Source organism: Alternaria ethzedia, assembly GCF_023757985.1.
Source record: "Alternaria ethzedia strain BMP 0044 chromosome Unknown scaffold_22, whole genome shotgun sequence".
NCBI lineage: Eukaryota > Fungi > Ascomycota > Dothideomycetes > Pleosporales > Pleosporaceae > Alternaria > Alternaria ethzedia.
The window spans coordinates 499,405-522,099 of record NW_026056215.1 but is presented as its reverse complement, the minus strand read 5'-3'; the positions used below and the strand labels follow the sequence as shown (position 1 = coordinate 522,099).

The 22,695-nt window shown below is 50.8% G+C and overlaps 8 protein-coding genes across 8 annotated transcripts; 2 read left to right on the top strand and 6 right to left on the bottom strand.

Annotated features, from left to right (window-relative positions):
- Positions 1 to 1,401: 1,401 nt before the first annotated feature.
- Positions 1,402 to 2,885, bottom strand: J4E87_007835 (uncharacterized protein; the record flags this gene model as incomplete). Its single annotated transcript, XM_049379428.1, has 2 exons — positions 1,402 to 2,623; positions 2,878 to 2,885. 2 exons carry the CDS (start codon positions 2,883 to 2,885, stop codon positions 1,402 to 1,404), a joined length of 1,230 nt encoding a protein of 409 aa, XP_049231002.1.
- A 132-nt stretch (positions 2,886 to 3,017) lies between these two features.
- On the bottom strand, positions 3,018 to 5,461 carry J4E87_007834 (uncharacterized protein; the record flags this gene model as incomplete). The annotated part of the gene is made up of 2 exons (XM_049379427.1): positions 3,018 to 3,803; positions 3,869 to 5,461. The coding sequence occupies 2 exons, from the start codon at positions 5,459 to 5,461 to the stop codon at positions 3,018 to 3,020; spliced, it is 2,379 nt and encodes a 792-aa protein (XP_049231001.1).
- Positions 5,462 to 6,368: 907 nt separating this feature from the next.
- Positions 6,369 to 9,857, bottom strand: J4E87_007833 (uncharacterized protein; the record flags this gene model as incomplete). The annotated part of the gene is made up of 3 exons (XM_049379426.1): positions 6,369 to 6,695; positions 6,746 to 9,146; positions 9,196 to 9,857. 3 exons carry the CDS (start codon positions 9,855 to 9,857, stop codon positions 6,369 to 6,371), a joined length of 3,390 nt encoding a protein of 1,129 aa, XP_049231000.1.
- Positions 9,858 to 11,023: 1,166 nt separating this feature from the next.
- J4E87_007832 (uncharacterized protein) lies at positions 11,024 to 11,971 on the bottom strand (the record flags this gene model as incomplete). Its single annotated transcript, XM_049379425.1, has 3 exons — positions 11,024 to 11,191; positions 11,249 to 11,824; positions 11,876 to 11,971. The coding sequence occupies 3 exons, from the start codon at positions 11,969 to 11,971 to the stop codon at positions 11,024 to 11,026; spliced, it is 840 nt and encodes a 279-aa protein (XP_049230999.1).
- A 410-nt stretch (positions 11,972 to 12,381) lies between these two features.
- J4E87_007831 (uncharacterized protein) lies at positions 12,382 to 13,961 on the bottom strand (the record flags this gene model as incomplete). Its single annotated transcript, XM_049379424.1, has 2 exons — positions 12,382 to 13,467; positions 13,518 to 13,961. The coding sequence occupies 2 exons, from the start codon at positions 13,959 to 13,961 to the stop codon at positions 12,382 to 12,384; spliced, it is 1,530 nt and encodes a 509-aa protein (XP_049230998.1).
- A 917-nt stretch (positions 13,962 to 14,878) lies between these two features.
- J4E87_007830 (uncharacterized protein) lies at positions 14,879 to 15,957 on the top strand (the record flags this gene model as incomplete). Its single annotated transcript, XM_049379423.1, has 2 exons — positions 14,879 to 15,119; positions 15,278 to 15,957. 2 exons carry the CDS (start codon positions 14,879 to 14,881, stop codon positions 15,955 to 15,957), a joined length of 921 nt encoding a protein of 306 aa, XP_049230997.1.
- Positions 15,958 to 17,662: 1,705 nt separating this feature from the next.
- On the top strand, positions 17,663 to 18,591 carry J4E87_007829 (uncharacterized protein; the record flags this gene model as incomplete). The annotated part of the gene is made up of 2 exons (XM_049379422.1): positions 17,663 to 18,205; positions 18,259 to 18,591. The coding sequence occupies 2 exons, from the start codon at positions 17,663 to 17,665 to the stop codon at positions 18,589 to 18,591; spliced, it is 876 nt and encodes a 291-aa protein (XP_049230996.1).
- Positions 18,592 to 18,725: 134 nt separating this feature from the next.
- J4E87_007828 (uncharacterized protein) lies at positions 18,726 to 20,818 on the bottom strand (the record flags this gene model as incomplete). Its single annotated transcript, XM_049379421.1, has 2 exons — positions 18,726 to 19,478; positions 20,549 to 20,818. 2 exons carry the CDS (start codon positions 20,816 to 20,818, stop codon positions 18,726 to 18,728), a joined length of 1,023 nt encoding a protein of 340 aa, XP_049230995.1.
- Positions 20,819 to 22,695: the final 1,877 nt, after the last annotated feature.

Genomic DNA, 22,695 nt, shown 5'->3' with positions numbered 1-22,695 from the left:
ATACTTACTAAAGTATAGAGGCGTATTTTTATTATTAATATATTAAATAGTATTTCTATTTAAATTAGTATAAATTAGTATAAATTAGTATAAATTAGTATAAATTAGTATAAATAACTTTAAATTACTTATATAGTAAAGGTAGTAGTCTAAACTATAATATTCTACTTTAGAAATAACTTATCTATATTAAAGGCGTTTAAAATATTATAAAATAAAGTATTTAAGAGTATCTAAAAGTATATTTTATAGATTTTAGCTTATATTATAATAATACTAAAGATAGTATACTTAGGTAGCTAGATTAGTCTAGATTAGTTTAGATTATACTAAAATAGTATTATATACTTAAAAATAATCTTAACTAGATAAGTTATAATTAATATAATAAAGAAGAGTTAAAGCTTTCTTCTTACTAATAATATAAAATACTATTATAGTAGTTCTACTTTATAAAGTTTAAGTTAGTATAAATTAGTCTAGATAGCTCTAAAAAGAAGTACTAATCTATATTTTATAGTTCTTATTTAGTAGATAGTAGTAAAGTACTAGATTAGTCTACTAGTTATTCTTAATAGTAGTATATAAGATATTACTATAGTATATATAACTATTTAGATTATATTTAGCTTTAGTAGTTATATCTCTTAGTTACTAGACTCTAAGTACTTATATTATAACTAAATTAGTATAGATAGAACTAGATTAGAATTAAAAATAGCTAGTTATTACTAAAATACTCTAAGTAGTAAAAAATAAAAATAGATAGCGTAAGATTACGCTAAATTATAGTTAATAGTATTAGTTAATAGGCTTTTATACTTATTAGTAAAAGAAAAAAAAAGATAAAGCTAGACTACGCTAAATCTACTTAGATCTACTCTAATCTAGAGTAGTCTAAACTAATTTTAATATATAAAGATTTTAAAAATACTTACTAAATAATAAGTAGAAGTAAAAAGTCTAAGTAAGTAGCTTAAAAAGAGATTCTCTAATATTAATATATAGACTATATTTTAGCTAGAGCTTAGCGCTTATATAATTTTCTAAATTTTTTTTTTTTTTTTTTTTAATTCTCTATTTTATATAAAATACACTTCTAAAGAAAAAAAAAACTTTATTATAACTACTTAGCTATAAACTACTTTAAATCTTTTTAAATCTTTTTAGACTATACTAGCTTATATAAGTATAAGCTTTACTAGTATTAAAACTTAAAGAAATCTTTTATAAGTAATAGCTCTACTTAAATTACTTAGTAAAGGTTTATGTTTATATAATTCTATATTAATCTATTCTACTTTTATAATATACTTAAAGTACTATTAACTAAACTAAACTATAGTTTTACTTTATAGAAAAAAAAGAGCTTAAATACTTAAATATTAAGGTTAGAATAGGCTAGAATAGACCTAGTAGTAGTAGTAGTGCAATTTCGTCGCTTGCGGGACTTCCTGGAAGTGCGTCGTAATTGCTGCTCTTGAACAATTGTGCGTTTCGCAGTGCAGCTGCGAGCCACTCGAAGCAGGCAACTAGGTTGTCGAGCACAGCACTAAGAATGTCCTGCAAAAGACTAGCAGTATGTTGGTTGTAGACAGTCGATTCGCCGGTGTTCAGGAGGTCCTTGAACTGGGTGAGTGGTTTGATGATTTTTCGGGTATTTTCCAGTGCCTCTTGAGTACGGCAGGGCAGTTTGTCTGCATTGGCTGATGACCGACGTTCCAGAAACCCGATCGCTGCAACGATCACTTTCCGCTGGATTTCGGTAAAGTTTGAGTTGAGAACATCGCGGGCGTCACCCAGAAGCAATGACCTGAAGTGGTAACCTTCCTGCAGCATGAAGTTATCAAGGTCATCGCCAGGCTTGCTTAGATAGTCGTAAAAGTTGCGGTCTTTGCTGCCTTTCTGGATGCGCGAAGCTATCTTGGCGGTCGAGGTCAAGAGCACGTAGTTACGTAAATTGTCTCTGGCCAATGCAGCTGTACTCTTTGATGTTTGTTCGTAGGTTGCCTTGATCAAGTGCACGAGATTGGCTGCATGCTGAGAGAAACTGACAGTTGTCCGGGGATGCGTCACTCCTTCCAGATGTCTCTCTGTCTTGGAAAGCAACCAGCAGCCGATTGAGTCTCCCATATCATCGGCAGTAGTCAATGGAATATGGACTTGTAGGGCAGGGTGATGCTCTTGCTCGTCCAACGTCTTGCTTCGCTGTTCATTGCAAAGGCCCTGCACATACCCAACAGCCGCTGCAGGACCTGGCTCGCTCTCTTCTTCCGCTTCAGAGGCAGTATCATCTTCTGTGAGCAATACGCCGCTGTCATCGCACACTGTTTGGAACAGAATCTCTCCTGCGTCTGATGCTGTCACGGCGACAACTTCCACATCACGGACCAACAAGTTGGTAAGCTTCTCTGCGAACGGGTATAGCTTGTTGTTTGACTGCCCGGAATCGGTAGTATTCGTACTGACCGTGGCGTTCTTCTTAAGAGGATTCGTCCAGGCCAGTACAGTTGTGAGGAAACGAAATTCGTAGAGTTCCTCCTTGGTGAGGAACTTATCCTTGAGCCCGTACTGGAATACGCTCATCGTGACTCGTACTGCTGCAGTTGGGAGCTTACCGCAGCTAGAGTAGTTAGGGGGTGGTGTGCTGGAATAGTTCGGCGTTAATTCCGGTTCAAGTGTGCGAGTGGAAGTTCAGCTCAGCCGCGATTTGGTAAATGTCCGTGGTCTTGGATCGTGAATGCAGAAGCCTTGGAGGAAAAAGATGTTCCCTAGTACTGTCTTCACAGTAGAGTCATACTTGGCTACCATGGTTGAGCACCTAGGTATGGATTCGACCATCCCTACGAACCCCGGCAAACCATTGTTTAAGCGAACCGTTCCATGGTACTGGTGATGAGTGTTAATCGTTTGTCATTCCAAAGTCATTATCATAGGAAAGCCATATCCATCTATCTACAAATACTTCATAATCATAACTCCGTCGTCACAATCCCTAAAACCCGCGCCCCCACACCTTAATACCCATAAGCCTTGCTTGTAGCCCTCGGCCGTCCAGCCAACGTAGCGATATCATCCGGGTTAACAGGCGCCTGAGGCCTGCCACTCAACGTATCAACCGTCTCCTTGAGCGCCATCCAGAACTCATGCTTGGGGCGGCGGCGGTGCCACTCCGTCTCCCTCTTCTCCACTTGCTCCATGGGGGAAAAGAGGAGCTTGCTGCCCTTGATACCGATGACGCTGATGGACATAGAGTCGTCTTCGATCTCGTCGGGGTCCATGCCGGCGTAGTTCTCCAGATGTTGCATAGCCTTGATGGCGAATCTGACGGCTCGGACACGGTCCATGGGGGAGGGAATGGTGCCTTGTTGGAAGTGGCCGGGTACTCCGTGACGGGACTCGAATTTGCCTTGGCCGGCTTCCGCGATCATTTGGGCGATGATTTGCACGTTGTAGGTCTTGGATGCCTTCTCGTTGACTAGGATTACCTTACCAGACCTGCTGATACCCTTGTCCTTCTTGAAGACCTCGCGGAGGTGGTCAATGTCGCGGTCGAGCATCTTGAGGCTGATGCCTTCTTCGGGAGTGTATACGCCCATAGCTCCGATACTGAGACCGGCGACTGTTGCGATGTAGCCTGATTCACCACCTTGAGTCTCGATAACGAAGACACGGCGACGAGATGCTGATGCCGATTGACGGCAGGCATCGGAGTATTGAATGAGTGCATTCAGGCAGGTATCTGAACCGATGGAGTACTCTGTTCCGGGGACGTTGTTTGAGATGGTGGCAGGAATAATGACCTAAAGTCGAGTTAGCATGCTGCTCATCTTGGAATTGAAACAACTTTATCAGGAGATGCACTTACCATAGGAATCTTGAAAGACTTGTAGTACTCGCGTGCTTTCCTCAGCTCTGAAACAGCTGTGAAAGCCTCGAAACCACCAACAACGAACAGTGACTGGATGTTGAACTTCTTGAAGACGAACGCAACAGTCTCGAGATCCTCACTAGGGAGCCCACGGTTCGTTCCGATCTCAGATCCACCCTTGGAGGCCCAGGTCTCGGCATCAATCCATTTGATGTCTCGCACCGCGCCAACTGGCTCATCGGAGTGGTGGCGGATTATGCCAGGGAAACCGTTGTGGAGCGCGACGGGTGTGTGGCCGCGGGCGATGCAGTGTGCAACCGCAGCACGGGTCGCTGCGTTCATGCCTCCAGCTGGGGCTCCGACGTGGATGATACCAACGCGCATGCGCTTGTTCTCTGGTAATAGAAGGTCTGGCTGATCTTGTGCGGTAGTGATTTGGTAGGCCTGGTATTGTTGCTCGAACTCGGTGTCACGGAGCTGCATAGCCCTTGAGAAGTTCTTGTTCTCGATAGCTACAGCAACTTCCTTGGTTTGTGCAACAGCCTCGAGGAGTGGCCGTCGGACGATCTTGTTCTCTTGCATACAGATAACTGGGCTGGGCGTGTCGGGGGTAGCCTCCAACACCGCCTTGACAGCTTCAACACCTTGGAGTGTCGCAAGCATACGGTCGTAGGCGCAGGGCGTACCTCCACGCTGGACGTGTCCGAGAGTTGTCACTCGTGTGTCGAGCTTCGCCTCCTTCGCGAGAATGTCCTTGACCTGTTCTGAGGTGATCTTGTTCAAGTTACGATCGATGGCACCCTCGGCGACAACGACAATGGTCTTCCGCTTGCCCATTTGTCTCTGCTTCTTGATCTGTTTGCACATCTGTTCCTGCCAGCCTTCGCTTGGTGGGTTCTCGGGTGTGAAGACGAAGTCGGCGCCTGTTGCGACACCGGCGCTGAGTGCGAGCCAACCGCAGTGTCGACCCATAACCTCGATAACGAAAGCACGCTGATGACTGACGGCGGTGGTGTCGACTGAATCGATCGCTTCGCAGATACGTCCGAGCGAGGTGTAGCAGCCGATGGTAGCGTCGGTCATGGAAAGGTCGTTGTCGATGGAGCCGACGAGACCGACAATGTTCAGATGCTTGAAGGGCTCAACCTGCTCCTGTGTGAGCTGCTTCTCTTGCACCAGCTCCTTCAGCAGCTCCGGCCACTCCGCGCGGAACTTGTCAGCACCTGTGAGGGATCCGTCACCACCGCAGATAATCAGCGCGTCGATACCCTTGATGATCATGTTCTTCGCGGCCGTCCGGCGGCCTTCGCGCTGCATGAACTCCATGCATCGTGCTGTGCCAATGAGGGTACCGCCTTCTGACAGGAAACCTCTGACGTCTTCCCAGTGCATCTCCTTGATCATGTCTCCGCCCTTGACCAGACCGTCGTAGCCCTCGTATATGGCAAAGGCCTCGCAGTTGTTGTGAATCGCCATACGCACTACAGCGCGTACCGCTCCGTTCATGCCGGGCGCGTCACCTCCGCTCGTCATGACTCCAATGCGCCTCTTCTTGCCATCGAGGGGCGGCGGGATCTCGGTGGGCGCCATGTTGTGAGTCTGGGTGTTGTTGATTGGGGTATTAGGCGGGGTGAGAGGTGTAGATTGAAGTTGAGGTAGTAAGTGGAGGCTGGAGGTAGTCGCAGCTGGATGCGAAGGTCCGAAGAGATATTTGGCCGTGGGTCAGTATGAGGTCAATGTGGATTCACCTGTCTAGTTGGAAAAGTTAAGACGCCGAGAAGAAGCGGGTCCCTACGTGTTGGGAAGATTCAGGTCTCAACGGTGGTTGGAGGGGTAGCTTTGCCGAGTCCTGGGTGGTTGTGAGTAGCAGAGGTAATACGATTAGTTGGTGATTAGATGACCTCTACGTGGTGTTTATGTATCACAGGCAACAGTTGTTGGTATTACTCAAACTGGCGATAAGGTGATGGGAGTCGGAGCATGGGTCGCGGCGTCGCGCGCATGTGACGTGGGAGCTCTAAAAGAAAAGAGCTCCCTGGTCCGTCAAGTGGGGTCACACCACTCCGCCGATCAGCCCGAGCCTTGAAGGATCGTCTGGCGAACTCCAACACCGGCCACCGGCACGTTCCTGGCATCGGACGACCTTTGCGTTTCTTGAATTGGTGTCGGTTGCATGCCAACAATGGCCAAGATGGCGAGACATTGCCTGCGCCACGGTCACCGTACGACTACGGTGACATGTCCTTCTTAGCCATCACCCCACGCGGCCTCTTCCGGCGAAGGCGTCCCAGCATCACGATCACGAAGAGGTCCGATTGGCCGCGAATTACAATGATTTATTGGTATCACTCTATGTCAAGCCAAACGTGCCCAATTGCTGTGCAGATGCTCAATCACCTTTTCCTCACGAACCCAAGCGTTTCCAAGCGCATGCTATGACTGCATTACCAAATCCAAAGACTCCAACCTGCAAACATCTATCGTTACCACCTCGCCTCTAGAAAGCACCAACCTCCTGACCCTCCCTTGCCAGCGTCTCAAACACCCTTGGTGGCAGCTTGTACTTGATCAATCCAGCAAAGACCATCAGGTCCTTTGCCTTTTGCAGGAGCTGATCAGCGAGAACCTTGCGCATCTTGTCCTCGAACTGTCCGGATAGAAGACGCTCACGATGTCTCGAGCAGCAGCCAATGCACCAGAGAAGTACGTTGCCAATGTTGCGCGAGATTTCTTGTGGGTATGAGTTGAAGCTGTTGGCGGTGGCACGGATGTCGCTGACATTGCCGTTGGCGGACAGGGGCAGAATGCGGAGGTTTTCGATTTGCTGCGGAATGTTAGTGACTGATTGTGAGAGACAGTGAAGTGAGAACTTACGCCGAGTGCGGCCATGAAGTCACCGGCTTCAATGATCTTCTTCGCGTTGTTGAGCTGGAATAGTATTCCAACTGTGTCGCGGTTCATCTGCGAGACCTTCCTCCACCATAGGCTGTTCGCGTCGTACAACGCAAGAACCTTCTGCGCGAGCTCGACAGGATCGTCTGTTCCCAGCATGCTCAAACTCGACGAAGTCAGATCGGTTCGTTGTTGTTGCTGCTGCTGTGACTCCGCAGCCGTCAAACGTGGCTTCAACGGCTCCAGACGAAGTGGCTCCTGGCCGAGTTCTACAGAGAGTGCTTCAGCTAGCGCGCGGTTCAGGATCGTTACGACACTGTCATACTCGCCAGCAAGATGGCAGAGTAGGATGGCGTCGTTGATGCGTCCATTGTCGTCTGCCATCCTCGCGGCTTCGCTAGTGATGGTGTTCAACAAGCCCATCTCGCCATCTAGTTTGAGCAACGGCACGCGTTCCTGGATAAGACCCGGTGTCGTCTCGCCGTTGGATTTGACGTCGCCCAGCAAGGTAGAGAACTCGCGCGTCTCGAGAACAAGTTCGCGAAGAGCTTCATGGCAGAGCTCTGCCTGTTGTCGGCCTGCTTCACCTGGTAGATCGGCATTCATGCAGATCAGCACCAGATAGTCGGCCGCCGCATCAGCTCGTGCAGCACGGAAATCGCTTGTGTAGTGGCCAACGATGCGTCCAAAGTTGAGCTGCGGTTGTTGTCGCGTAGTGAAGGTCATGATCTCTCCACCTGCAGTCGTCCAGTCCGACACGCGGATGAGGCCGTAGTAGTCTAGAGCAACCGCGAAGTGAACCGCCGAGACGTAGTTGTGGGTGTACAGGTAGTTGATAGCTGGCTCGAACAGGCCAGCCAGCGTAGCGAGATAGAAGTAAACTCCATATCCGCCCGATGATTCGGCGTCGTCGTTCATGAAGTGGCGCTGGCCAATATCTTTGATGACTGTTCTCAGTTCTTCTAAACCAAAGATCTCGCCGGCGTTCTCCTCAGCGCGGTTGCCTTCGCGGGCCAAGTTGAACTGCAACCATACCCAGTCGTCCATGTTCTCCCTGATCGGCTCCAGGTTGCGCTTGCTCATGTCACATCGACCAACAATCTTGTAGCAAGCCAATCGGTAAGGGTCCTCTGGCGTCTTCAAACGGGTCCTCTGGGCATGTGTGTGAGCGACCTTCTGTTGCGTATCGGGGTTCAGTCTTCGGTCCGGATCGCTGGCGTATTGGGATATCGCCGCCTGGAAGTTTCGGTCGGTGTTCTGGAAGAAGTTCCTCTTCTCTCGTACATATTCAGCAGCCTCGGTAAGTAGACCACCCTTCAGGAGGAAGAATATGATGATCCAGGGGAACTCTTCGCCAGCTTCGCCTATTCGCTGGAATAGCTCAGTATCTGCGCCAAGCTCCTTGAATGCAGCCTTCGCTCTCACGAAGCCTCGGATCTTGTTGAGCATTGAAGGAACACCACCAACGAGCGCCTCTGCGGGGTTTCTCCGTAGGACGTCTTCCACCTGCTCCAAAAACCTGCTTTCCAGGTACTTTCGAGACCCGTCGAGTATACGCTTGCGCATGCGAACGCTAGCAGCAGAGTTTGGTTGTTCGTCCAGGTAGTCTCTGGCGAAACTTCGCTCTTTCGGTTGGTTCGAGCCAGGGTTGGATGCCTCGAGTTCAGTCTTCTCGCCGGTGATGGAGATGAGCGCTCCGTAGGCGCGTGTGAACTGGTCCGAGTATTCTGTACCGGCAGCCTTCTCTACGTCGGAGAATGCATGTAGTACCGAGAATGTACTCTCCCGCAGCCTGGACTCGTTAAGCTTCTTGACTTCTTCCATGAACTTCTCCTGCTTGTCGCGAGCGTATCGATCCTGAGGAGCAGCTTGTCCGCCCATGACTGACTTGTCGGAAGAATCGCGCCCACCAAGAACGCTCTGGGAAGCACCGAGAACGGGCGGTCCAGCAGCAGAGGCTCCAAAGGTTGATCGTCCGTTGACAGATGCACCGTTGGGTCCCATAGAACGGCCCTTGCGCCCAGTCGCGCGTCCAAAAGCTCCGCGAGCTGTGCTGCCGAATGCGCCGCTCTGAGATGCTGCCATGTCTTCGCTCTGTCGGCCAAGCCCAAAGTGTTCGTAGATCCTTTGCCTCTGCTTGTCCCATTCAATCTGAACGTTGTCCTCGAGGAACGTGTCGAAGTCGCGCTTGGATTGCTCGAGTCCTTCCTGAATGAGGGCCAGAGTTGATTGCGAGTGCATGTTCGAGATGTAGCCATCAACGTCGTTATCGAAGAGGTTCTGTGCCTGACCGGGTGCGGCGAGTCCGCTCTGCGAGGAGAATTGGTTGAGGTCGCGGAGGGTGCTACCCATCTTCACGCCGGAGGCGGAGAGTAGGTAGTGTCTGGAAGTAGTCAGCATGCGATTACATGTCACGATTGTGTTGAACCTACGCAGCGCGATCCTGTGAGCGGTCCTGGACCTGGTCGGCTGAGGGACCGCCAGCGCCCAGGTTGCGCACCTTGCGTGCGATGTCTCCCAGGCCCAGCTGCAAGGACGGCAGCTCGTCAAAGTTGGTCGTTCCATTCTCGCCAGCATTGCGCTTTCGCCCTCGCTCGAGCAAATTATCGAAGTGGGCTGAGCGACCGGTGCCAGCGTTTGCCTGGGCCAGTGACGTGCCCTGTTGTTGCTGCTGCTGTTGTTGGGGTTGCTGCTGGTTCGAGGTAGCGCCGAAGAGAGACGATTGACCGAATCCGCTCGTTTGTTGCGCGTTGTTGGTTGTTGATTGCGACGCCGTGTTGTTGAACAGCCCAAGGCTGCTGGGTTGCGTTTGTGTTTGCGGCTGCGAAGTCGATCCGGCGCCAGCGAACAGCGAGGATGTCGTGGTCGTAGCTGGCTTTGCTCCGCCCAATCCACTGAAAAGTCCGCCTCCTAAGCCTCCAGAGCTTGGTGCCTGTATCGTACCAGATTGCGCATTCGAAGCACCGCCGCCCAGGTTGCCAAACAAGCTTGATCCAGTACCGCCTGATCCGCCGGTTGCTGTGCCAAACAGTCCTCCGCCGGATGCGCCAGTAGAGGCGGGCTGCGAGCCTCCAAGATTGCCGAAAAGCGACATGGTGGTGTATTGGGCGGTGTTGTTGATGGTCCCGAAAACAAACCTGGAGAAACGAGATCGCGTTGTTCAAGCTTGAGAGCTCGGACCCTCGCGATCCCTGTCTTTCAGGTACCGCGTCGTGTGAAAGGACTAGTACCACATCATCTTCTCAAAGCACCACGAGATTGAAATACGATCTCTGCCACGTGCATGCTCTACCTCAACCCGGTGCGAGGAGGGTTTACATGCTTGATGGAAATTTGGCACAGCAGGTGCATGGCCACGCCTGGCATGTCAAAGATGAGCCAAATGCGAGCGGGTGCATGACCGAATGATATAAAACTTTGTATGCTAGGTAGTAGCGACACGCAAACGACTATACACACGCTCAAGCTCTACCATGCGGTGTATAACGATCTTGTCTCTGCAATCTGCGCTAGCAAACGACTGATTACATGGGCTCTTCAAAAGCGATGACTTCTCGAGATAATCTCGAAACACTGCCATCACTTCTTAGCAATACACTTCCCTAACAATATGGCCGGACGTTTGCCTTATCTACCATCTTTCAGTATTCCTCTCCCAGAGCCGTGGAGACACGGACCTGCCCAATACTCTCGAGGTCATCCCGATCTGCCCAATGGATGGTATCAAGACGGTCGAAAACTACATAATGTGAAAAGTTCGAAAGCTTTCATCTGGCCGAAAGACGGTAGAAAGGGTACCAAATTAGGACGCTTCAAAGATATCTTCCAAGGCAAAGGCCCCGATATGTTCGTCACCTGTGCGGCTGATCCGAAAGACTTCATGGCCAACCGTCCATCGCGGGCTCAATGGACCAGACACACCCACCTCGACGGCCCTCACCAGCTCGGCTTCCGCGCTTCGAAGTTTGCTCCCTGGACAGAAGGGGGTATGTTGTCAGGTGGGCGTTCGCGGAAAGAGGCCTACGATTTCCGGACCAGAAAGTACGTAAAGCGATACCCTCGAATGTGGACGGATGCGGTCTGGCAATCAGAACCATACAAGAACAGGGAATACAATACATTCCCCGAAGCTATTCGGTACATGGACGGAATCTGGTGGCAAGATGCGCAACACTTGCCAGCGAATCGGGGTGGGCCACCCGAGAACGAACTTGGGGAGCAGTGGTTCTTCGCTTAAGACGATTCATCTTCGGAGTCTGTTCAGATACAGCCTTCATGAAAGGCTTCCCATATGGTTTCGAGAGCATCAGTCGTCCCAGCGACCTGTTTACTTCGTCTCGCAGTAGGCGTCAGCGTCGAGTCATCCAGAAGTTTCCCGCATTTAGCACACGACGTTCCTTTCACAGTCTTGTACGCAGCAATCATATCCTATAATAATTAGCATCCACCCAAACATACAAATTCCACAAAAATCCATGTACATACCAAAAGATACTTCAAATCATCTGGGTTCGGCCGTGATGCAATACATCTTGTGATAGCCAAAAAGGGCTCCGTCGTCCCCAAGCACTCTGCATTGAGTTTGTGCCGTCCGTTTGCGTCGCGCTCGATGCCAACGCGGAATTTCAACATCAGAGAACCGGCGACGAAGCGTGTCTGGATGCTGCGATCCTCATCAAGTGTTTCGACTTTCAGATTCGGATGCGCCTTCCTAAAGTCCACCACAATCCTCTCGATATCCTCGTCAGTGACAATAGCACCGGTATCCTCTTTATTGTCCCCTCCTTGACTCTTCGTCGACTCCTTAGCCTTCCGCACTCTTTCTACCCATCCATGAGAAGGTATCGAGACGCTCTCTGACAGATCCGCATTTGCGCCGAGGCTCTGCTTGACGTGTTCGAACGTGCTCTGTACTTCCGATGACTTCCACTGGCTCTTGAGGGAATCGAGGTTCTTCTGAGAACCTAGTACGCCGTCGGCGTAGAGTTTATACGTTGCGGAGCTGCGAGGGCGGTGGAAGGGCTCGATGATGCGGGGGATGGCTAGGCGCATGTCGCTAATCTATCGTACATGAGTATGAGTTATTAAGAGAAGGCGGCATGCGATTCTCACCTGCGCCTGAAGCTGCTCCAACTGTGCGAGGGCTGCTGTGCATTGCGCCTCGTCCCAGCCAGCGCCGGGTTGCGCTGCAACGTCAGGAGCGCCCATGGAATAATATAATGGTATAATCAAAAAATAAAAGCGGTGATGCGAAGGCGATTCAAAGGCGGGGATATGTGAAATAATAGGGTGCGATAATGTGAATGGTCGAGGCGTGCTGCGATTGAAGTGGAAAGAGCGACCCGTGGTTCAAGGACGCTTGACGATCGGAAGGTCCACCGGGCGCTCCTTCCCCACTCGCCGAACGCGTCTACGCGTAGTCACGATGCGGACAAAGGATGCCACATGAGCATGATTGATGGCGCAGGGCTGTGAATGATGGCTCATGTTGAAGAAGTGGAGAGCTTGAATAGATCATGACTCGATTTAAAGACGGCATCTCGCTGTAAGTATCGATTGATCATATTTGAACAAATGTGTTGCGCCTAGAGATATATACAATACAATCACAAGCTTCTCTATAACTTAGACTTCTCCTTGACAACACTCTCTTGAGGTCCAATGAGCGGGTCATAGACATTCATACCCAGAGTGTCGTGAGGTACGGTAGCAGTGTGCATACTAAGCCCTCTTGTGTCAAGCATCGAGGGGTTCAGGTCCGCAATGCTTGAAGCACCAATGAGGCGCATGTTCATCTCCATCTCATCCTTCAGCAGCTGCATAGCGCGGTCGACACCTGGCAGACCGTATGCCGACATGGCGTAGAGGAAAGGCCTGCCGATGCCTACACCCTTGGCGCCGAGTGCAACAGCCTTAATGATGTCTGTCGCACGTCGAATACCGCCATCGATGTACACTTCAATGCGATCTTGCCAGCCGCGTGCGCGAAGAACTGGCATGACCTCTGCGAGAACCTCAACACCGGAGCGAGCGAAATCGAGCTGACGGCCACCGTGGTTGGACAGGACAACACCGTCACAGCCAACCTCGACAGCGCGAATAACATCCTCAACACACTGCACACCCTTCAGAATGATGGGCATCTTGGTAATGCTTCTGAACCACGGGATATCTTTCCAGCTGAGGCTCGGGTCAATGAAGGACGAGATGGCTCGTGCGGCGCCTTGACTCCGGTCAACATTGTCGCCGCCGGTGCTCTGGACGTTGCTGCCGACATCGTCGAACTTGCTTCGCATGTCTTTCTCGCGACGACCGAGTTGCGGTGCATCGACTGTAATGAAGAGACCCTTGCAGCCGCGTTTCTCGGCGTGCTGGACAATGCGCTTTGTGACTTCCCGATCCTTGTTGACGTACAGTTGCAGCCATTGCACTTGACCGTCTTTCGCTTCATCCATGATCTCGTCGAATGAGCATGACGCTAGTGTTGGTATCATCTGGACAACATTGTGCTTGTGTGCGCCGCGCGTAAGAACGACCTCTCCCTCTGGATTACCGAGCTTGCCCAGGGCTGTCGCGGTGACATAGAAGGGGATATCGACTTTGGTGCCGAGCATTGTAGTGGACATGTCGACCTTCTCGACGTCGATGAGTACGCGCGGTCGAAACCAAATCTTGTGGAATGCGCTGTGGTTTTCTCGTAGTGTCTATTAAAAGTCAGTTCAAGCGATCGCAGTGGTTGTCAGAATAGACCTACAATCTCATCGTCTGCACCACTGGAGTAGTATGCCCATGCCGTCTTCTTCATGACCTTGCGCGCGACGGCCTCAAAGTCCATCAGGTTGTAGCATTGCTCCAAGATGGGCATGCGCGCAATGCGCTCCTGCCTCGCTTCCTCATCAGGGTCGATCTCCTTCGCTTCTTCCTTGACGGTGTTCATGTCCACCTCGCCCAGGTGCTTGGACTTGTCGAGATACTTGTCGAGCGTGTCGGGCGGGTGGATCGGCTCGAATGCCTCAGTGCCGTCCTTGCCAGCATACTTCAAGACAATCTTCTGGCCTCCGGGATGCTCAGGCAGGAACTCGGTGACATCGTAGGCGCGACCGTGGATGATGACCCAGCATGATTCGGCGTTGTTGTGCTGGGCGACCTGCTCGCCGGTGAGCTTCACCTTCTGGGTGTTGTTGCTGTCGTGGTTCATCGTGGCGGCGGTGTGTCGAGCGCGAAATGTTGAAGGGCAGGTAATCAAGACGCGAAGATAGGCCAGAAAATATATGGAGCCGATCTAGGTTATTTCCAGACACTAGAGGGCTTGGACGAGCGGAAGGGCCAGGTTGGTGACGGCAGCATGTTTGGGGTAATAGCTCGGTACATTCATCCCCGCGGCTTCGGATGCTGGTCGCGGAGACGCATCTGAGTTAGCACCCTAGCCCATGAGCTCGAGGCGAGAGCGATTCCGGGCTTGTCGCATTGGGCATCCCGTCTCGGTCCTTCGCAGGCGGTTTTCTTGAGGATATATGTGTCGGCCAGGGACTGTCGTTCGTCGAGGGAGCTTAGTTTGGGTAGGTATTAACGTTCTCGTCGGTCGCGTGGAAGACTCCGTGCTGCTCCGAAACGCGGGGAAGAGACAGCTGGCTGGGCATGACGTGCATTGTTGACTGCCCGACACACAGCATCAACATGGCGCGTCATCCCCTGGATGATTATCAGTCCCCAGGGCTGCGATCACGATGGGCATTCACATTCCCATCTGGGACGCACCCTTCTCAGATCTGATTCACATTGGCTTAAGGCGCCTGTCACATGGCTCCCCTAGCCAAGAGAATCGGTGCAAGCGCCAAACGCAGCTGGGCTGTCATTCGGGCACTCACCTCCTGCCTAATATTCTCAGATACCCTCTACGTCAATCCTCTGCCTCTTCTCACATCTGCCGGCGACTCTTTCTCACTGCTCGCCATGCAACTTGTTCTCCCGCCGTCTCCCACGCATTTCCTTTCTTTCTTGCTCCGAGGGACCGCGACCGCGCATATCTGAGCCGACCCCACAACACCGCCTGCCGCCCCATCCCTGCACCGCCAACACCGACGTATACAAATAGATTTGGCGTAATACCGCGATATGTCCAACAGTCTGGAAGCAAAGATCGTGGTCCTCGGTAGCCAAGGAGTTGGAAAAACTTCTCTCGTCCACCGATATGTCAAGAACGCTTTTACGCCTCCCACGACACAGTCTACCGTGGGTGCTTCCTTCTTGACAAAGAGGGTTGTGGATATCGACACCTCCACCGTGGTTCGGTTACAGATATGGGATACCGCAGGCCAGGAGCGCTTCCGGTCCATATCCAAGCTGTATTATAGGGGTACGTTAGTATTGTTCCTTTCGCCGAATCAACTCTCATTTTCTGTCGCAATACACATCGGGTCTCTTTTCGCTATCGAGATACCCCACCTTCGGCAGCCGAGTGCGGGTCGTCCACTGTAAACAAACGTCCAGCGCAGAACTAACATTTTCTTCCAGGCGCAAATGCTGCGGTACTATGTTACGACATCACCGATCCGTACTCGTTCGAGGAGATGGGCCGCTGGTTCAAGGAACTCAAGACAAACCTTGGAGAGGACGTGATCCTCCACGTTGTAGGAACAAAGTCAGACGTCGTAGCAGAAGACCCTACCAAGCGAAAAGTGCCCTTCGAGCGCTGCATCGAATACGTCGCCGAGAACCTCCATCCCACACAGAACGGACAACCACACAGTGCTGCAGCAAGCGGCTGGGGCTCTGTACCAGCAGCCTTCCACAGCGGTATGGCGTCGCCACAGAGCAACCGATCGAGCGGGTTCTGGGGACAAGACCTGGGCTGGGATTGCTGTCACGAGATCAGCGCCAAAGACGGCGAGGGTGTAGACGAGGTCTTTCGCGTCATCACCCGCAAGCTGGTCGAACAGCAGCAGAAGAAGCTCGAGGAAGAACAACGGCAGTACGCCATGGCTGGTGTCACTCCTGCCATGGATAACAACGGCAATGTCGCTGGATACTTCGACTACCCTGGAACGGGTAATGGAAGCTTCCGCTTGGGCACAGGCGACAAAAGGCGGAGCTGGCTGGGCTTCCCCACTACACCCAATGTCGCTGGACATCAGCAAGATTGGGAAGAAGACATCAACCGGGCGCAGAAGAGCAAGAGTGGCAGGTGCTGTTAATATCTGCCCCAACTTGGCTCTTCGAACATGTGTACGCATGTTCGTACCCTCTATCATCACATTTCTTCCTCAGAGGGGCGTTATCACGACAAGATTCGTTTGAGGACGCCCGCTCGCGTTTTCATAGCTCTCTTTTTTACGCGTCTCATCTCACGACCATGCTTGCTGTCGTTCCTCGATTACATCTCGGAGGCTTAATTTGTTGTTTCCTGTCTGTCTTTTGTAGCGAAGCGTTCGAGCGAGTCGTTTTGTATTGCATTTACAGCGATCATGAGCGTGTTTGTTCTTCGTCCTTTATCGCGTTGTCTGATGATCTTCTATTGGGAGATATGCGAGCTAGATGACGTCTTCAGCGTTGGATGCATAGCACGACAGTGGCTCTGCTTAATGTCTACATCATGGTCTGTACCAGTCTACTATTATTCATCGTCTTATCGGTGAGCAGATAATGCTGCGTTGTCTTCCAGATAGTGTACCGCCCCTAAATCGATCGTGGTCGCTCAACCCCTCACACTCTTCCATGGCTTTTCTTGTACACGTGTGCGTGTGCGTATCTAGACAGCCACCACGGGGGCTGAGTGCAGACGAAGCACTGCTTTATCCGAACTTTGCATGCGGCTGAGCGCAGTCATGGGTCTCACCGGTTCAGCTGGCTGATTCAGCTCTCTACACACTAACTTTAGCTTGGGGTAAGCTCAGCCCCATCGCAGTCTCAATTACAAGTCTTTGTTTTGTTGGGAGACCATTCAATACATTTGGAAGCGGCGTTCCGCGAAAGTTATTTAAGTTGGCTGTGCCAGAGCGGTATTCTGCGATATCCGCACTGCTACACGATTTGACGCTCTTGGCATACCTTGCTGTTCCTTCTCAATACCCTTAGGGAGTATTCGCCACCCTCTAAAAACGATGACTACTGTATTATGTACTCATGTGAATCTCAATGCACCCGAGGTATATCACTAAACATTCTGTTATCGTTACATGGCTAACGCAGCACAGAGAACTGCTGCATTCAGGCGGGGAGACAGTGTCAAAATCAGGATCGTGACAATGGTCAACGGCGAAAGGAAAGTCTTCAAGGGCGAATACAGCGTGAAGGACTTGCAGTATCGCCGCCGGTCTGGGGTCGAGTATCAACTTGAAAGCTCTGACGGGACGGATTATGAAAACGGCGCATGGGTTAGCGAAAGGGAACTCCGCCCTGTCTGAATTGTGCATCTGCAGGTTGTCAGCCAATTCAGCCACTGCATTAGTCTGAGCGAGAGCCCCAGCTAATTCCAGCATCCAAGCAAAGCAATTTCCTTCACCATTCTTTCTCCGTCCTCATGACTTCACCTGAGCAGCCTGTCAATTTATTCTACTTTGATCAGAATGGCTGAATCTTGTGCGAACATTGCCCCCAACACTCTGGAACTGGGAACTGGGGCTCGAGGTAGTGGCATTATTGCGTTTGATGGCGGATCAAATTAGCTAACGGCTGCGGACAGCATCTAAGGAACTTTCGGCCAGGGAAATCAACGAGATACTCAAGCAACCTATGCCAGTCCACGGTGCGTTCTGAGCGACAGTTCGCGATAGGTCCGCTAATGTCAGTACACCTACAGGAGATGGTTATCCGCGAGGTTATCCGCTGCAAGCAGCTTTTCTATCTAGTGAGCCGAGCCTCTCGATCTATCGTGGCTTTGGCTACTTGCACTCTCGCGTCATGCTCGAGCTCCAGGAACAACTACGTGAGCTTGAGGAGGAACTCAAAAATCTCGACGATGACCATGCATTCTCCAATGACTCCATGGAGAAACTGCGTGTCAGATCCCGGATGGCTGATCAACACGCTGCTCGACAAGAGTATCAAGCTCGGCGCAAACGCCCACGAACAGATCAGTCCAATAGGGGAATAGGCAGCGGAGAAAATCACAAAGCAGATGATGAAGAACAAGCACAGCAGGGCAATAATCCCATCCTCAGCGAGCGGACTGTACTCCTAGCCAAGATCGAAGATCGGCTCCTCAGATACGACAAGATTCTCATCAAAGCACGTGAGCTGGCTGAGTTCCAGCGACCCAACGACCGGGACTGGGTAAATGTCCGTGGGTGGTTCTGGAACAACAAGCCCCTTTCCAACGAACAAGAGGAGTTGTTCATTCAGATGAAGGACGACCTCGTCACTCTAAAGCCAAGAGACGATTCTGGGAAGCTTGATACTTGGATCGACTATGCCGTTACAATACTGCCTAAGTGTATGAATAAAGTGGGTGTCTGAATTGCTCACGAATGAGAAAGCATGCTGACTTTTCGAATTAGTTCTTCGTCAATACTTCGCCGAAGGGATTCCAGGATCCGTATTTACGATTCACGCACACTGGTCGGGTCGAGAAGATCGCTATTCTGGTTGTGGTACTCATCATCATTTTCCTGCTGGCCACACCCGTCTTCATCATGTATCGCATAACGTGGGACAGCAGTCGCACCAGCACATTTCTCAACATCGGTCTCTTGATCGTCTTCTCGTTGTTGTTCTCCGCATCGATGGGTCTTATCACGAAAGCGAAGCGTGCCGAACTCTTCGCCGCGACCGCAGCGTACTGTGCTGTTCTTATCGTGTTCATTGGGAACTTCAGTAGCAATGCGACATAAGCGAATTCATAGCTAAGCATGAACAATGCATGAAATTGCGCATGCCAAAAAATTCTTCGTAACCAAGGGACAGCATACTGAATCTGGCACGAGCCTTCCAACATTGCCACAATCACCCCGGATGGCTGTCTAATTCATCTCCAAAATCCGTACAGCAGAAAGCTCACGAGCAGTAGAAAGAAGAGAGCTTTGTTCGGCATCGACCGCGACTTTAACTTCGCTAGTCTTGACCCCCCAATCATGGCGGTGATCTTTACGTCCTTATCGTCGCCAACTTCTTTGTCCGGCCGCAATTGTTGTATGTATTCTACGACTGCTCTAGATCTGTAATGCTTTGCTAGTTGTAATGGAGTACGCTTTTCGTCATCGACAGCATCGAGCTGATATTCGAAGCCTAGGTCCACGAGATGCTCGACCGCTTTGACATTTCCCCACTGGCATGCATGATGGAGCATTGTACGACCTTTGCTATCCACTACATCGGGGTCGAAGTGCCAAGCAAGGTAGAGGTCGATCGTGGATACTCTGCCGCTCTCTGTCGCATAGTGCAGTAGGGTACGGCCATGGTAGTCTGGCATGCACAAAGTAGGGGCTTCTGGACGAGCAAGAAGGAATTCGATGAGATCGGTGTTGCCTCGCTGCGTGGCGTAGTGAAGGATAGATTTTCCCTGTGAGTCTTTGACTGAGAGTTGTCGCATCTCCTCTTTCTGGGAGCATCTTATCAGCTCTTGTACAGTAGATCTGCTACTCCATGCCATGTAGTGGAGCGCTGTTTTTCCTGTGTTGTCCTGCGCCCATGTATCAATATCTTCGGTATGATACTGGAACATATACGCCACGATAGGGTTGTAGAACATGTGTAGAGCTGTGCGGCCCTCGGCATCAGGCTGACTTGGAGTTGCACCGAGTTGAAGAAGCTGTCGCGCGCATGCATAGTCACTTCCTTGTTTCATAGAGATATGCAGGGGCGTTCTGAATGCGTCAGCTATGTCATCGTTCTTCAACAAGTGTGCTACGTACTCGCCGCGGTCATTTGTAACATTGATGTCTGCTCCAGCATCCTTGAGAATGGATAATATTTCGTGTCGACCATAGCGTGCCGCGGACTTTACAGGTAGTCAGAAATCAGACCGATAATGTTGGAGATTGTTACTTGCATGCATAAGAGTGTATCCACCACGCGTCACTGCGCATATGTTCAACGGTTCGATCGTCATAATGCGCTTCAGGTGATCCGTGTCGCCTATCTCGACTGCTTTGAAGGTCGAGTTGTTCGAAGGTACCAAAGATGATAAGCTCATATTAAATCTCGAGCTCAGTCTCCACATTGAAAACTCGTGATACATGATGTGTACGATGAAACTGAACCGCTGGCGTATGAGATGATTGCAATCAAACGTCACCGCTAGGCCCTGTCCTTCGGCGGAGAATATTTCCTCGCGTTGTTGAGACCATCGTCTTGTAATTGTCGGTCCGTATCGGACATTCAACATCATTGCACCTACACCGAGCCCCCACCTGTGATGAGGCATCAGACCAAGCGTCTCGACGCATCTGGGTAGTCTAGCTAGGAGCCGCTGCTCATATGGGGAAATGATTGCACCCGATCTCACGTTATTGGGCTCAACAGCGATCACGGGTATGCGATCCAAGGGGTAGTTGATCTGTGGTGCGATCTTGTCGCGATTGTGCACTAGGGAGCAAAGTCGCATTTGGTCCGTCGCAGATAATTGACTTGAGATGTGCATCAACATAGATCTGATATCATCGTCAGTAAAAGTAGCTAACACACTCAGACTTCGGCTCACATTTGGGCCGCACTTATCGCATGAGATAAGATGGTGTTGTAGTGCTCCAGGTTATCGAAAAATCGTCTTAGATGACGATCATGGAGCAGCCACTTGCAAATTTCTCTGACACGAGCTGTCTTCCCCCGACTTAGGGAGTTTTTCCTTACTTCGATATCCACGTTGATGATGTTGATCTCCTGGACAAACTCCTGCATACACTCGAAATTTGGAGCCAGCAGTAACTCTTTCGGGAGCGTATCGCAAATCTTTAGGAGGCAAGTAATATTTTCCAGTAGACGTTGAAGCTTTCTGTTCTGCCATTTTATCTCCTCGGGGGCGTCTTTGAAATCGATAACGAGGCCGTAGAGAATCTTGCAGGTACCTCCAGCGGCACCCAGTACGGTCAGAACGCTCGCTGCCGATGAAAGCGGATCCATGTGAGCTGCGTAGAGGTTTCTGCTGCATGCGAGTATAACACGTACAAATTGTCACCGTTTTGACAGATCTGGGTATCGAGAGCATGTTTTGGGGTGCGAGGCTCGGGGCCTGAAGGGTATCGTCATGCATCTCAGCCTCCAGTAACACGTGAGCAGCGGGGGTGGCACAACAACGTGATCGGCCGCGCAGTCTGCCACGGCAACTCATTGCCTTGTTTTCAGGTGCCTACCGGAAGCCATCCTCGTTAAGGCTGCCAAGGACTGAGGCGAGCAGAAGCGGATTCAGAGATTCGAGGTAAGGCTGAATGAGAGAGGCAGAGCCAGGCTGAAGAACGCCTTGAGCACATTATATCAACAGCCGTGATCCATCTTCGATTAGTCCAATACAACTTACCTCGATCAACTTTTGCGATTTCAAGTCGGTGCCTTTGCTACAGGGTTGTATTAACAATCGCAAATAACTCCGTCCATCCATCCAGCTCCTGAAATCTGTCTATACAAGTATCGCAGTGATATCAAGGCGTTGCGACGATGGCGAAAGAGAACACTCCATCCAACTCCCGTGTTCAGAGCGGATTCGAGGTTAAGAACGAAGTATGGTGTTGGCTAGAAGGTGTGTAGTCGTTTGGCGTCTCTGTTGAAGAATAAAGCTAACTACGCCAGGCTACTGGCAAGAAGGGATTGTTACGAAGGTTGATGGGACAACTGAAAATGGAAAGAGGTATGAAGTCGAGCGCAACGCGGCGGAAGGCTGGCCAGAGACGTTTGGAATTGAGAACTTGTTGTTACGCACCTGAAAGCCCTCAATCTGGGGCATGCTGTGTGAGCAATTGGATAAACTCGCACAATGCGACCATGTACTGCTCGATTTTAGCGTACACTGATCTACACACGTACATGCGTCCAATATAATTATGAACAGCTACCAGTAAGAGGTTTTGTCGTGCTCTAGGCCATATGTCCTGTTTCTAACCGGCTCTTCCTTTTTGCATGCCAAAACATGGGCGAATCAAATGGGTGGCAGGCACGCAGCAGGGAAAGTGACGTCTACCGCAAAGCACTGGAGCTTCCGAGGGACAAAATCCAACCTGTAGTCACAAAGAATTAAGTACATCCATAGTCTTGTAGCGCTTTGTGCGCGCTGTTAGTGGGCGGTGTTCGCAGTCGGCGTTATTTTGCCAGGCGCGGGTCCAGGGAAGGGCCGACGCGGCGCACCTAACAGGCCCAGGTGGATCCATCACCCCGCGCGTCATATCGCGCCAGCACAAAGCTCAGGCACAACTTCGTCTCCACACAAGTCCATCCCTCCTTCCCACCCTCCGCAGGAACACCACCACTCACTGCGTCTTCTCGAAGGCGAGCATGCGATCGGGCAAGCTCTAACAAGCTCTGTATTAGGGATGCCAGGCTTTTAGTCGCTCAATGAACCTCCAGATCCGCTGGCCGCCGTCGTTGCCTTTAGCTACCAGACCGTCACCGCCAGCGCGCTTTTCACAGTCTTCACCCACCACTTGCGCGAATCAGCTTCAAACCTCCTCAAAATGGCGCCGCCGAGCATGCCGGGTCAGCGCAACGAGTTTTCCTTAAGACGAGCTGCCACCCACCCACCTATGGCAGCGCACCATCCGCGTTGTCCCCGATCGGGAGCAGGCCTGAACCTGATCCTCCCCCAGGAGCTGTGCAAGAGGTTGCTCTTTATCGTGCACCACTTGGAGGCCACTGCCAGACATGAACAGCTTTTCAAAGCCTTGTAAGTGTTACATCCAGTCTGGCAGTCGCGCATGCATGTGTTGATGATAGCCATACAGGTTTGAGGTGGAACTATCCCACCTATTTCGTCGTCAACGATTTATGACCTCCCCCACCAAGCAACGTCC